This window comes from Microchirus variegatus (assembly GCF_963457635.1).
Source record: "Microchirus variegatus genome assembly, chromosome: 16".
Lineage (NCBI taxonomy): Eukaryota > Metazoa > Chordata > Actinopteri > Pleuronectiformes > Soleidae > Microchirus > Microchirus variegatus.
The window spans coordinates 16,383,750-16,399,540 of NC_139817.1; the positions used below are offsets into that span (position 1 = coordinate 16,383,750).

The 15,791-nt window shown below is 41.9% G+C and overlaps 1 protein-coding gene across 1 annotated transcript in view; it reads right to left on the minus strand.

Moving 5' to 3' along the window:
• The window catches only part of epha5 (EPH receptor A5), a gene marked incomplete at both ends in the record, with an annotated part of 95,494 nt that extends 87,369 nt beyond the window's left edge, over nt 1-8,125 (minus strand). The window contains one exon of the mRNA XM_083903303.1: nt 8,014-8,125. Within this exon, the coding sequence (XP_083759429.1) occupies nt 8,014-8,125 (112 nt within the window). The remainder of the gene's footprint in view (nt 1-8,013) is intronic.
• Between the last annotated feature and the right edge of the window lie 7,666 nt (nt 8,126-15,791).

Below are 15,791 nucleotides of genomic sequence, written 5' to 3' on the forward strand. Positions count from 1 at the left end.
TGAATTATTTAAAAATGATTTAATGATGAAATAAAAAAGTCAAAAGTCGCATGTTTTGCCCATGACATCACAGCAAAGTTATTCAGTTCTCATAATTTCTTCTTTCTTTCCTCTTCTAAAACTTGTTTAAACTATTGAAAAATCTCTAGAACATCATTGCAGTCCTAGTAATCATCCTATAAATCCAGCCTCCAACAGATAGAACCCACATGCTTTGGTATAAATATAGTAGTAGTATACTACTACTTCCATTCAACTCGGGCTGTAAAGTCCAAGTTGACTGGTCGATTAATTAGTTGACACATTCTGGCTCGACCAAAATTGTGATTGACTTTTTTTTTTTTTATGGTGAATTTCATTAGGAGGAAAGTGCTAATGGGGGTGTTTTAGGGCACCCGTGTTTCACAGGTAACAGCCTGTCTTCAGAGAACACCCCCCCCCCCTTGTTTTCCACTATTTTGGTTTAGTCCAGCCCATTGGGTTGTTGTTGCTCCGTGGCTAATGAGAGACAGACAGATTGGCGTTGCCATTAATTAGACGTGAATTTTGAGCTACAGTCAGTCCTCCTGTCGCATCAATGTCAAAAGTAGATGATGGTAAAAAAGTGGAATGCAAACTATGCAAGCAACAGTTTGTTTTTTCACAGCTCTACTACAAACGTGGCATATCGTTTAAAAATGGTAAGCTAAGGTTGCTCCGTCCGTTTTGAGTAAATGAACATATCAGACACTGTTGAACTCCAGCCACAGCGCAGCTCTTAATTTGAAAAGAGCTGCACGCTTTTTTAATTTAAAAAGAGCCCCCTGATTGGTCAATTTTTAGTTTGTTTGATTACAGACCTACATTAAACCACCAAAAACAGCTCCATTCCCCCCAAAATATTAATTTGTCAAGTAAGAAAAAGTAATGTTAATTAGTCATGTGGGAATAATCAGGGGAAATATTTAACTGACAGCTGCTGTCGATGCACGGAAGACGCAGCTGCTGCTGCTGAAGAGAATCCACTCGTCCACAGAGTATTATCTCACCGTCATCTTTAATCACACTTTTCCTGATTAGCGGCCATTATCAGCAACAAGACAATTATTAACAGAGTTTTTATTATTCGCTTCTACCACAAATCAAACACACAAATGCAGGTGGACTTTTTTTCCTCCAGTGCTCATCCATTGAAAACTTTATAGTGAGCAACAGGGAAGGCTGTTGCTCTGTCTGTGAGCCAATAATTATTGATTAACAATTATCTGTTGTGTGCACACAGGCTGCAAAGTGCCTGTCGGGGGAATTTCTGGGTTGCTTTCAGTGTAGTTGTCACCTGGAAACCACTGTGGCCCTAACAAGAAGTTGTTTTTGTGTTGTTGTTTTTTACCTCTCCAATTTTTCAGCCGTGAGGCAGAATGAGGCTTTCAACTGGAAACTCAAAATATTTCTCCCTCAGCTTCTAAGATGAAAGCTGTCATCAGCAATTACATGACCGCAGTACCCTTTCGAAAAGACATTTCATGTTGTGCAGCACTGTGACAACACAGTCTTTTGCCCTACAGTGTGTTCTCCAACACGAAAAAAGTCACAAAACCTCTTGTTGAGAGACATTTCGAGAGAAAAGCAGTGAACACAGGTTAATGCTGCAACCGCGCAGCTTACGATAAGAGTTAAACACGAGGATAATGTTGCTGGGGGAACTGTCCTGCTCCTGCAGCATCAACACGAGGCTCAGCTCTAAGCTTGGTTTAGCGAGCAGCCCTCGTCAGAACTGTACTGCCTGTTACACAATGCTGAATAAATCATGTCAGTGACCATATTGCTTTATACGTTGCACTGCAGCAGCTTTAAAACGCCCATGTTTGCCATGGGACATCATAAAACTGCATATCAATGTTCTTTATCTCGTCGTTCGATAACGTTCCGCCCTGTTTCTGCGTCCAACACACAGTGAACAATAACAGAGGAAGTCCAATAGACGGTGACTCTACCTACTAAAGCTTTTATGTTGCCAAGTAATGAAAGCAAACATGAGGAGGCAGACGTCCAAGTGTTCAACTGAAAGAAGCCAAGGAGCGTCTCAGACTCTGTTAGACCTTGTGCAGATTTACTCATCTTGTGCTTTTTAAAGCTTTGTAACTTTTTTTCCATCTTTACAATGCACAAATCAGTTTAGAGGCCATGTCTGAATGTGAGCGCGAGCTCATTGCAACAAGGGTAATGGAAGACACAGTCTGTCTGTTCTGCAGCAAACCTTAGTTTCATGTTACAAAAGCTTCGGTCAAGACTTCAAATGTAGACACAAAGCATATGACCCCAAGAATATTGAACACTGCTGTACTTCTTCAGTCCATTATGAAGAGATGCAGATTAACTGATATTAGTAGTTTAGTTAATTACCAGTCTAGACACTTCATGAAATGGTAAACGCCAAAGCATGCTGGAATTAGAGATGCATTCAACTTGCCTCGTAAATTTCATTACTTCTGCAAACACACACAAGCTGCCCAATAACCAAATACCAGTTGCTGATGCATTCAAGGAACCTTGTAAATGTTGTCACTTATGCAGTCCACTAATCAAACAGATGCTCAACCAATTAGGTTGCCATTTGGTGATTGAAGAAATATGGAAACACATTTGTTTTTGTAATAAATACTGTTTTATAAATACCTTTTACATTTTTTATGTCTTTTTAATATTGCAATAGATATCATGTACATTTTCTTGAAATATCTTGACTTGAAATCATTTCAGATTCTTCCCTCGGGGACAGAGGGCTATCTACTACTGGCTTTTTCATGCTATAATTTTTCTACGATGACACGCACAACATCCAACCATATGAATAAACAACGCTTGTCTTCTTCAGTAGAGCTAGGTTAGTCTACATTCCAGTTACAACCTACAGCCACAAGCTAACCTTGTTGTCTGGTCTAACTAAGTTCAGTAACTTCTCATTACATCTTCATTTAGAGGCTCCTCTGATTCTCCTCTGTTGAATAGATGTAATCTTCCAACCTAACATGGACTGTCTAGCAACTCAATATTGACATCCCAAAAATCAATATCATTAAAAAACAGTTTAGTGTTGGTTAAACTATTTTTTTCTATTATTATCTCAATCATTTTTAAGACACTTTATGAGCTACACCTGTGTGGACAAGATGACCTGAAACTGAGCCGTTCGAAAAAAGGATTTAAGAGAATTATAAAAGGCACAAAGTCATGGTTGCTGGCGAGCTGATCTGAGTATTTCAGAAGCTGCTGCTCTACTGGAGATTTCATGCAAAAAAGATCCAGCGAGCTGCAATTCTCTGGACAGATAATGCAGAGTAGATGCCAGAGGTCAGAAGAAAATTGCTGGAATGATTTGAATAAGCAAGTAGTCGACAGCAACTCAGCATCACATAATCACTTGTAACTGATCAAAATATGCAGAAGGCCCACAACACGTTGACCGTTAACCCTCTCAGGACCATTGTGATAATCAGGACGGCCTGGATTTATTTTGATTTTATGGCTGTAAAATTGTCAATAAATGCTCAATGAGTGAGTGTTTTTTTCTGCTCCTTTTTCCCCAAGATAACTTCAATTTTCAATATCTGGCAGTTATTTAAACCGTTTAACTACGAACTACGGTACTGAGAAGCCGACGGTGAATCTTTTCTCGATATCAACCGGTCTAGGAGTTATGATAATGAGGAGTACACATCGCCAAATAAAAAAGGCGGCCAGTAAGTGTACATGCAAATGACAGACCAACAAACTCCCCATGAACAACAACAAGAATGGGCTTTCTTTCTTGGTGTTTTCATGTCTTTGAGTGTCTGAAAAGTTACTAAATGTTCTAGATTCATGGTTCGCCTGTGGTGCATGTACCACCAGTGGTACGCCACCTTCCTCTGGTGGTACTTGGAGGAAAATATTATCTTATATTATCCATATTTTCTCAGGTGGTTCTTAAGTATAAAAAGTTTGACAACCACTGCGCTACACACGAAAAATATTAAAGTGTTTCCTGCTATTTTCAGCCGCCAATGAGCGACACTCTTTCAACTCACATTGACACCGACACTAATAAGTCATCCAAGACTTGACTGTTATGCCATAAATATTAAACCAGCTGCTGTGAGGGCAATCTTTTCCCCGTCACATGTTCCTGTTCTGTGAGGAGCCACGTTATCATCAAACATCTGATCCTGACAGACGTTGGCAGCGTGTCAACAACAGGACGGACATCCACGAAGAGACGGAGGTGTGAGCTCTGAGCAGAACAAAAAACATGGAGCAAGAGCCAGCTCAGTAATGGAGACGCACTTTGTCTGCAACACCTGCCGACACACATACCCACACACCCACCCACACACACGATCACACAGCTATTTTTGTTGGGACGCTGCTAATTCACTGTAGACAGGACACCTTTAAAAGACAAAAAAAAGAATACATTTTAACCTCAGGAGGAGGCAAGTTTGTTCTCCAAGACAAGTGGTCCTGACAAGGTCAGTGTTTTTATGGGATGAGGTCCCTGTAAGGTGACAAAAAAGCATCTCATACGCACACACACAGGCAGTCGTCATACCGTCTCCACTCCGCTCTACAGAGAATAATAAAAGATGTCCTTCGGAGGTGATTAGACAACTAATTAGGCCATAAAGAAGAGATAAGTGAAGCTGAACTAGATCATAAGGGATATGTTACCTCTCTCACATTGTGAGGATCAAACCGCTGCACACGGCGCAGCTCAGCTGTGACAGTGATCTATAGAGCTTATTATTAAAAGTCATTGCTGAATGAGTGAAGTGATTTAAAGTTTGGTACTGGCACTACTTCAAGGATACTCAAAAGTACTTCAAAAATATGCTGAAGAGAGTAACTGAGTGGATTTTCAGCAAAAAAAGATTATCTGCCTCCCAGATCAAATAAATTGATCTGGGAGGCAGATAATCTTCAGCAAAAGGCTGATGTGGTAAGACGTGGTCAATCATAATATACCACATACACGCATACATACTGTATATATCCAAACCATACTGGTTTTACAATTTTAGAGTGTTTGAACAAACAAAACATATTTTCACATTTATAGGATTGGAGCGGCGTCAGCCAAACCAAATCACTTTTAACATTTAGCTCAAACCCTATAGAGCCCAAAGAAAGCTCGTTGACAAGGTTGTTCTCCCCGACACGATATTATTTGTCGTACAAAGTGAACCAAACAACTTCAAACTTAAGCAGCATTAGCAACTCTTGCTTGTTAGTTAGCCGTGACAGATACAGCTCTGCTAAACTTTGTTCGCCACCACTAGGCATCAAGCACCAGACCTGCCAACCGACAACCATTAAAACGTAGGTGTGGGAATCACCATAAGACAACAAGATACGATATTATCATGATATTCAAGTTGCGATACAATACTGTTTGCCAAATTAACAGCTCTAGCAAGAGTGAGTGCTTGTTAGAGGTGGGAATCACAGGGTACCACATGTAAGCTATCTGTCCAACTGAAGAAAAAATGTTCATAAATGTTCATACGACAAAGGTCATAAAGTCTATGTATTGAACGTGGAAGAAGCATCTCTTAACGTAACTTTATTTCGCCATTGACCCGCTGTAAATCCCGTGTCTTCGGCCAGGTAACTTCCGCCAAAGTTTCCCCTCACTCAATTGAGCAGCGCCACCATGAGGAGACATGAAGTAAAGAGGCTGTTAACTATAGAGCGCCTTAATTATCGTATTGGACGAGAAAAGTACGACGATATATCACCACCATATCGATATTTTTACCCATCCTTATGAAATCGATGTGTATGAGCGAGTGTGGCATAATTCCCATTTGGGTATCGCACTTAAATCTGTAAATCTTACAATAAAACCAATGTAAAAACATTGCTTTCTCATCACATTTCTCTCGCTCTCTTCTTCTCTCTTTTCCCTCCAGGCTTTTCTCCCCCCAGTGTCTGTGCCTTATGATGTTTGATTGTGGCATTTACATGCCAGCTAGGATCACTCCAGGCTTAATGGCCTGACTCCTTGCTCCCACACCGACACACACAGGCAAGATAAACTCACAATTCTCTCTCCCTCTCCACCATTTACTGTAATTCACCACAATTTGCCTGCTCATTTCATCAACACCATTACCAGCAATCTTTTTTTTTAAACTAAGCAATGTGTAGGCTCACACACACACACACACACCTTCACACTCATTAGTGCGACAACATCGTTAATAGATGGATGGACGGATAATAGAACACAATACTCGGTTTAAAAAAAACAGAAACAGAAGGGAGGCATCTGGCTCCACATCCAGATTCTCACAAATTGATACATTTAAATAAGAATGGATTGGCTTGAAGAGACGGCATTAATCAAGCTGGCACAGCGTGTGTGTGTGAGTGTGTGTGTGTACACGCTTTTATTCAAAATCATTCATCAGTGGCCTGAGATCCATTGCAGGAAAAACTGTCCCATCCTGATAAGAGAAAGAGAAAATGTTGATATAATAAGTGACTGGGATCAGGACTTCTCTCTCCGTGCACTCTTCAATTAGTCACCGATCAGGAAACAAGTTGGCGTGTAGCTGCAAATTGAATTAATTTTAATTTAATTTGAGGTGAACCTCGGCTTTTAAAAAAGGAGAGACACTTGAGGACACGTTGTGCTGCAGATTGGACGAGGGCGAGTGGCCAGCAACCTTCCCAAAAGATTCCTTTTTTATGGCCCTGAAAATGGTTTAATCTTACTTTTTTTTCAATTACAATAAATTAGCCCAGTGACAGAATAGCAGCTCCATTAATTATGGGCATGCTTCTCCATTCCAATTATGCATGCAGTGGTATGATTAGCCCAGCGCAACATAAATATGAGCCAGATTTATATCCAACATTTGTGCTCAATGGCTGCAAACCACTCTGAGAGGAGTGAGATGTTTAATCTGTAAGAAGAAGAAGTTGGTGGTGGCTTTTGGAATAAAGATAGGGCTTCTAAGAAGATGAAGAAGACGCATGGCTGTGATGAATGAAGACATCAAAAGACGACAAATGCCAGAAAGTTCCCTCTCTCTCTCATTCTTTGTTCACGAGTAAAAACAAAGAGCATTCTGCGTGCCATTCTGAAGAGTGATCGCAGCCTGAACAAAGCTCGATTGACTAAAACGTGCAATAAAAGTGAAACCTTGACTTATTTTTTTGGCAACTTTAGCAGGAAGACTCGGGAATAATGTAATCCAGATGACACTGAATAACCCACACACTCATTTTGAACTTTAAACCGTTTTCTGTTACCTAAAAAGAAGCCCTGAAAAAACCACAGGAGGGCACATGAATGTGTACGGGCCACACATTGAGGAACTACTACTGTTTTTTTTTCCTATCTGAATCTAAACTTTTAGCAAATAAATCTGCCATGTAAAGAATGAGCAGGTTGATAAATGTCCCCCCCCCCCAATCCCAAACAATGGCATTCATCTCCAGCTATTTAAATGCTGCACAGTCTGCAGACAATAGCGTGGGAACAATCATTTTTGACACAAAAAAATCACTTTAAGAGAACAAACAACTTCACTTATTGGCTTTAAAGGGGGAAATAAGAATATGGTTCACAATTATTGACAAAATAATGTTAATATAAACTATTTCAATTATTTTTTGCAAGAAAATTAAGATAAATATATAAGCACTGCTGTAATATTCTTATTGTAGAGGTGAAAATCTGCTTTCTTGTTTAATAAAGGATTATAACAAAGGGTTTTTTTAAAGATGCCAAGTCATCAAATAACGCGTGTTGTGTTCAAAGGTGCTTTAATATATCGGATATTACAGTTTTTTAACACGTAATTAAAGGTAACCTGGATGACACACAGCTGTCATGAATGGCTCAGATTAATGTTTATATGCGGACCTGGTTCTCTGTCAGCTTTAACCACTCTCTCTCTCTCTCTCTCTCTCTCTCTCTCTCTCTCTCTCTCTCACACACACACACACACGACAAATAAATCCCCCCCAACGTCGCGTGCCATTTACCTTCATTCGCGGGGATGCTCCACGCTCCCAGCGACGCCACACTCCAAACCCAAGTCCACGCCACCACGAGACGAACGCCGCCGCCACAACTCCACGGACTGCGAGACTGCATGACGCGTCCCCGGACACACCGACAACCGACAACCGCGAGAAAAGGGACTGGTTCCGCTAAACAAGTGCACTTTCATTCAGCGCGAGGCGAGCGGAGAAACCGTGGAGAAAAACCATTTGTGTTGCCGTGCTCGCGCGCTGTTCCGTCCTCGCGCAGAGACGAGAGCTCATGTGAGAGGCTGAGGGCGCAGGAAGGTACTGAGGAGCAGCGAGCGCTCCGGGTTTTGGGGGGGGGGGGGCGGTGTCAGAGCACCGTGGGGGAGGCGGAGTGCAGCAGGAACAGCCTCTCCAATCACAGAGCGTCCACAGGTGAACCCTTCCATCACTGCCGGACTCACGGGGTCACCTTTAAGTGACCACGTGAATATGAACTAGTTAGTCTCATTGCCACAGACTCTTTTTGAAACTAGTACAGTTTATTTATAAGCTGCTTATCGTGAATAAAACACAGTGGCATGGTTTTTTTTTCCCTTCAGGACTGTGAACATAGGAGGAGCATGAAGTCTCTTTGAAAGTATTCACACTATTTTTCAGATCATATCCAGTGCTGAGTGAGTTTATGGATGGTGTTATATCTTTACTTGAGAGACAGATAAGAGACTCAATCTATCTTCAAGTTCACAACTTTCTGTCCAAGACTGATTTACTTGTCGTGGATCAGAGGCAGCTGTGGGGAAAAGACGAATCGAGACACAGAGGTGCTTTTTCCACTATACGGTTCTAGCTTGGTTCGGCTCAACTCAGACACGTCGTCATCAAAGCACTAACATTAACTCTAAAGCTGGATTTCCACTGGACGCGTTACATCGGCGGCACGTCAGCGGCGGGGTTCTGCTTCGACCTCTGCCCAGCGGCAATCCCCACCGGCCGCGTTACAGCGGTATTCACGGAAGATTGCGCGATAATCTCGAACAGATGCCGCGATAGACTGTGTGTACAAAGGAAACAACAACAACACAGCTTTTTTCATTCTCTGACGTGGAAGAACTGTTGATCTGGTGTCATAAATTATTTTATGTTTCTCCACTTCAACAATCAGTCTCTCGTCGTACATTATGACTCTCCGAGACGCTCTGATTAATTGACCTGGTAGCACCGGTTACGACGTAATGTTGATGTGAAGTTGTGACAGACTATATGACCTGCCTATTGCGTTTTATTTTGAAAGGGGGTTTAGACATTTCCTTTGCTAAATGTTGTAAGATTAATGCATGTTTTCAGTCTTTTTACTACTCCTGAACTACAGTTCAGCATAGTTCAGTTTGATTCTTGTGTCAGACATTGCGCTCATGACTCTTTCAATGACGACACTCTCTGACCAATGGGTGGCCGGCAGTCTTTCAATGTTACATTTTAGTATCGGCTAAACTCAACTTGGAACTAAAAAAACCCAGGTACCAGGTACTATCTCTTATGAAAAAAGCAACCAAACCATGAGTCGAGCCGAGTTGAGTAGAACTGTACAATGGAAAAGCGCTGTGTTCAGTGATTCACCAGGAGCTGAATACTCCATGGTTTGCTCTGTGGTTCTTTTGTTCAGTTTACATTAGAAGTGGATGTGACGTCTCGACATCGCTCTACACTTAGGGCGCTTTCACACCAACAGCAGTTGGTGCGCACCAAACGATCCATTCGAACCAAAAACTCTAGTCTGTTTTGTTTTCGTTGGTGTGAAAGCATCAATCGCACTCGCGTCCGCACCAAATCAAGCAGACCGAGAAAAGAGGTGATCTCGGTCCGCTTGACTCCGCACCAAATGTCAGACTCTGGTGCGGTCCCTCTGGTGAGAACGCGAACTCGGGTCCAAAACAAATTCTGCAGTAAATGCTATGGACATAGCCTACCTTGTAGGTCTTTGGAGCAATCTTCGTCTCATAGTTACCACGACCACATTCATGAAAATAGCGCGTCTCCTCTGCCTGAAATGACGCGCTATACGTCTTCGCCGACTCCAGCGCATCAGCTGATTGTTCTCCAGACGCAGCCGCGAATCATTCTCAAATTGGATATTTTGCCAAAAAGGGCCAATACAGAGAATGTAATAAACGAAGATCAGAGCAAGTAGCAATGTGCGAATGTGTTGCTCCATAGTGATTCAAAATTGGCGCTTTTCTACCCGAAGATATATAAACATTGATGAAACGTCAATCGTGCCAATTTTGGTTCATTTGCTGGTGTGAAAGCAGACCACACTGGAGTCATATGTTACATAATAACAATTGTATTGCCTGGTGCGGATCAAATAAACGAACTAGTGGTGTGAAAGTGCCCTTAATGATTTAATGTGAAACAAAAAGACAAACATTCAATTAACAGTAAAAGTAGCAGTGGGTTTTCAGTATTAACACAAGTGGCAGCCATCTTGGAATCATATGTCGGGGGTTTGTGATGTTGCCTAACCCTTATGAGTTAAGCCCAATTTATACTCCTGCATAAAGTGCTCTACGTCGGTTATGGAGACGTCGCCGGAGAGCCTGTCGGGGAGCCTCTGCGTCGTCTCAGGCTGCACAAAAAAGTTTTTAAGTGTCTGTCACTCCGTCAAGGGACAACGGAGACGACAAGGGCTGCGATTGGTCCTCAGGACAGGCCGAGATAACGCTACTCTGTGCCGGCTACTGTGCGCTCCGAGCGTCCACAGAGGCGGAGCTGATCACTGATGACAACATCGCTGCCTACCTATAAATACGTCATATTTTAATACACACAGCACATGTTTAGACTCTAAATCAGGGTCTCAAACTCAAATGACCTGGGGCCAATGCTCATCTATTGTGGTCAAGAGGGGGCCGGCCTAAAAAAAAGTGTGAAAAAAACAACTGTTTACAATATTGCATCATGATATCACAAGTATACTTAATAATACTATTGATGATGCAAAATTAATATATTAATATCAAAAACAGACATTTATTTTAAATTACATCAATAATAGTGTCGACAACTATAATTAAAATTCATACCAGGAGCCGTTTCGGGGCCATTGCCATTTGTGGCTCGGGTCCTAACAAGTGTATTTATATATGTAATTGAATGTTGTATATGATACATTTAATAATGGGATAATTATGGCAGCTGTGCCTCAGCTACACACTGTGTTTAAAAGACGCTGAGGTCGTGGGCCATGTTTTCATTATAACATCATATTAAGTGGGGGGCCACATGTAATTGATTGGGGGGCCTCATGTGGCCCCCGGGCCGCCAGTTTGAGAACCCTGCTCTAAATTTCTCGCTTCAAATGATCTTAAATCTGCGTTCTGGGACACTATTTATTTCAGGTGAGAAACAGCGACTGTTTCAATGTTATTCAGCTGTAACAACAACAACAGTCTTTCTCTCAGACGCTATTGGTCACTGTAGCCAGAAGCACAACAACCTTCGTAGTAGCGACCCCTACTGATCATGTGGGAAATTGCCGTTCGTATGCGGCACCACGACGGAGAACTATTAAGGCTCGAGGGGTTTCCGTGGTTACGCTGTTGGATCCCGCATTACGCAGTTGTAGAAGTATAATGTGGCCTTTAGACATCTGAACTAAGGCAACAAATGTCCGACTAAGAACTTGGAAGACTCCGACTTCTGACTACAAATAGAACACCACATATTGTGGTCGTGGGATTATCAGCACCAGGTTACTCAATGTTCTATGACAAAGTGGAAGAATCGTGACATAGACACAGACAGTGAAGTTTCACTCCACCAACATTGCAGATTTAAATAGAACTACTTTTTTTGTCCCCTCCTTACTTAAAGGTGTGCTTCTCGTTCAAATCAGCTTTAACATCCACGATTCTTTACAGTCGGTCGTATTCATTTATATTTATGGGGCTCATAGAAACTGTGAAATGCTGTTGATTTGCATCTTTGGCTTTTCTCTCAATTTTCCCATGAATCCTCCTCCTCATACAGCATCTCTCGCTTTTTCACCTACAGACTATTTGTGAGAGTTCTGTCTCTGCCTTTTCTCTCACTTTCTTTTCCCTCTCAGCTTTGTCATATTCACACACACTTTGTTTTTTTTCTTCTTCTCCTCCATGAAATTAGATTCTTTGAATCTGGGTGATATTCCTGTGGCTTACCCCCGCCGACACCTCCCACGTTCCTTATGTACGTGCACACAGACACACCGGCACCGATTCATCGCTCAGTCTTGTAAGCAAACGTACATTCAGACTTACCGTATCACGCCGACCTCGGTATAGATGCACTAATGCACCAGATTAGCATAAAATCTAAGAGATCACCTTTTTAAACATAGTGTACGCCAAGGCGGTGGTGGTGTAGCATGAGGGGTGTATTTCAGACATGCATGGGTCTGATCATCACTGACAGCAGGTGTGGAGGTGGTTCTGGGATGCCAGAAACTATTGTTGTCTCCTCCTGGAGATGTTGTCGGCTTAATTCTGTAAAATGTCTGTGAAAAGTGCAAAAAAGGAAATCCGATCCGAAAACGTGAAACCAGCACCTAACAATCTGCCACGGTGATTTATTTATCTTCATCCTCTCGTTCTGACATTTCATGCATATTTTTTTTTCTTCGCTCCGTTGCAGTGTGAGTTTCTTGAATTAGTGGATTAAGTTTGGAGTTCTAGTCTTCGATCAGTGACAGTGGAGTTTGATAATATCAGGGTTTAACCTACTGAGAAGGGAAGTTGGAGTCTTTAACCCTTTAACACCTAAGTATCTTGCTTATTTTAACCATCATTTTTTTACAGAATAACGTTCAATATCTGGCAGTTATTTACAATTTACTGCGTGTTAAAATAGTGCATTAACAATTTAAAACGAAGGAAAACACTGTAGTTGTACACAAACACCAGATTTGCATGTAAAATGTGACATTTAGCTTTTAGAAATCGTTGTAATTTTTCCGATCGCACAAACCGGCGCAGAATTACGGTAAAGGTCTGATGTGGTAGAAATAATGACACTTGATGTTGAGAGAACAGATTGCAAAAAATTTAGGATTTCTCTGCTCACTTTTGCCAAAACAAAATCATTGATTTGGTCGTGTCAGATGATAACGCCTTAGGCTTCGAGAAGTAGGGAAGGTTTTTTAGTATTTTCACAATAATTCAACTGAATGTCAGTTTTAGAAGATGTTCTCTTCTTAACATAACATAACATAACATTTGATTATTTATCATTTTATGTACTTTTCTGTCAAAAAAAGTTCAGAAAAAGTACAGTTTTTGCATGAAAATTAGGACAAAATCAAGTGATTTACACTATTTATCAAATATTTTGTCCTGACAGGCCAGACTTCCCCTGGGGGGGAGAAATAGGCCTCGAGATAAAGTTGAACTCCTCCTTCCTGCTCCTCGCGCTGTGCTCCCACCCCCCGCTCCCCCTTCTTCCCCCAAAATAATCAGCTTTGGGGCTTGACCAGCTGGCCTCTGATGCAAGGAACTCTGGGATTTTCACAACGCTACAGCAATAAGTGGTGAAACATTGCAACACACAACTCTGGGCCCCCGCAGCAGCATTTACAGTAAATCCTACGTTTCATATGCAGTTGCCTCCGAGTCTCCGAGAACATGAGGAGAATATGAGCTCTAAAACGACTTCATTTTTAGCAAATTACACCTCATTCCTCATCAAAACAGAGAACGTCTACATTAGATTAAGTGGAAATGGGTTGCTACGTTGCTCTGAGCCCAAATTACTTTGTGTTTGGACGAACAAAGAAGACAAATCCGGATTTCTGGTGATCCAAAGAGGACGATAACAAACATTCTGGCAAATCAAAGCAGGAGAAAACACGTCTAATTACCATGATGAAGCATCATGGCTTAATTCCATTCAGATGTCCCAATTTCAGGACCCTGCCATTGTGTACGCTGCCATTTTGGAGCAAGTGAATGAGAAAAAAAGCGAGTGACTATCAATGCTTTTTTTCTCACGGATAAAATAATATCGATTCTCCTATCTTGACTAATCTCAGAGGAAATGTAAAGGAAATCAATCTCCGAGTGCGATTCCTGGGATTATTCAAGGACTGTAAGGAAGAAATGGATGTAGGCTTTAAAAAAATGTAAAGCAGAGGATGTAGCAGTTAGCCACTAGGGGGTGAATTTGAATGAACGTCTATGGGAAAATTAGCTTATTTCTCACTTTAATCATGAGTCGACATTTATTCTGAGGACTGAATGGTCTCAAACACTAGTTTTGGGTTTCTACTCAGGTGCACAGGACATGCGCTTGCTGGTGTAAACAGGAAGTGGATTCTGTCCTCCTGCAGTTGTTTACTTCTTCAGCCAACAAGAAAAAAAAAAACAATGAACTATAGGATTTCTTCTATCAGCTTTTTTGTAAGTCTTTTTGGAGTGCATATTTTTACGACACTACTTTAAACATCCATCCATTGTCTACGGTTTTATCCTCACTGTTGTTAAAACTCACCGCTGACTCTCCACCCCATCGTTTTGATCAATACTGGTGAACACAAGCCATGGAGCCCATGCCGGTCCGTTTTGCATGCTTCTGTGTCGTTTCCTTTTCCTCGCTTCCTCCAACAACAGTTTTCTCTGCTTAGGTTTTTCGTTTTTAAAAATAACACTATTGGCATTTTAGGGTTAGGGTTAGGGTTAGCCTTCGGCTCGAATCGCCTCTTCATGGTTTGGTTGCTTTTCCATTTCAATATAGAAAGCAGTTGTTTTCAGTGAAATTTGACGAGAGTTTAGACATTTTCTTGGCTAAATGTTGGAGCCGATCTACAGTTTGGCATTGATCGCTTTGATTCTAGTGCCTCTTACTGTGACGGCACTCTGAACCGTGCCAGATCAGGTACTAAGAAAAGTACGAGGTACTATCGCTAATGGAAAAGCGAAATAACTGTGCTGCGCCGAGGCTAGTCGAGTCTCACTAGTGGAAACATGCTACAACACTGACTTGGGAGTGTGTAGGGTGCTGTAGGGTTCTCGCAAGACCTCCTGACTCCAGACTCCATTCAACATCCAATAGAAGGGATGGAGACGTCCTCCAATCTCTCTGCAAAAAGCCATTTAACTGTCATAATGACTCTAAAGCTGTTAACGTAGGGTAAAAAAACCAAACACAGAGCCAGCAGTGTTTTCATCTGTCTCTGTTTCTGGCCCTCTCAAGCACTAGGGCATCACAGGTGTATCTGTAGCAGAATTGATGCATTTCTTAAATGAAAGCAAAGCTGTACGGACGCAGCTTTACAGCCCCACACTGTGAAAAAGACACAGTTAAGTGAATAAAGCTGCGATGCAGCCACAGGCCAACGCAGCCGGACTATAGTCTGTCTCCTCTCCATCATCTCACTCCCCCACCCCCTTAAACCAACCTGCCTGCGTCCACTCAGACACTTTGCTAACTACTTGACAAGTTATCAAACAAAGTTCTGCTTTACAGATTCACTGGCCTTTATTTGACCCCGGAACATGGAGCTCTTGTTTTGGGCTTATAAAAGGAAGGAAAGCTCACACAGAAATACATTCGAGCACATTCACACTGACATGCACACACACACACACACACACACACACACACACACACACACACACACACACACACACACACACACACACACACACACACACACACACACACACACACACACACACACACACACATGCACACGCGCACACACACAACCCCCCGGGCATCGTTAAGCCCTGCTTAGCAGCTCAGTGAGGCTGGCAGGC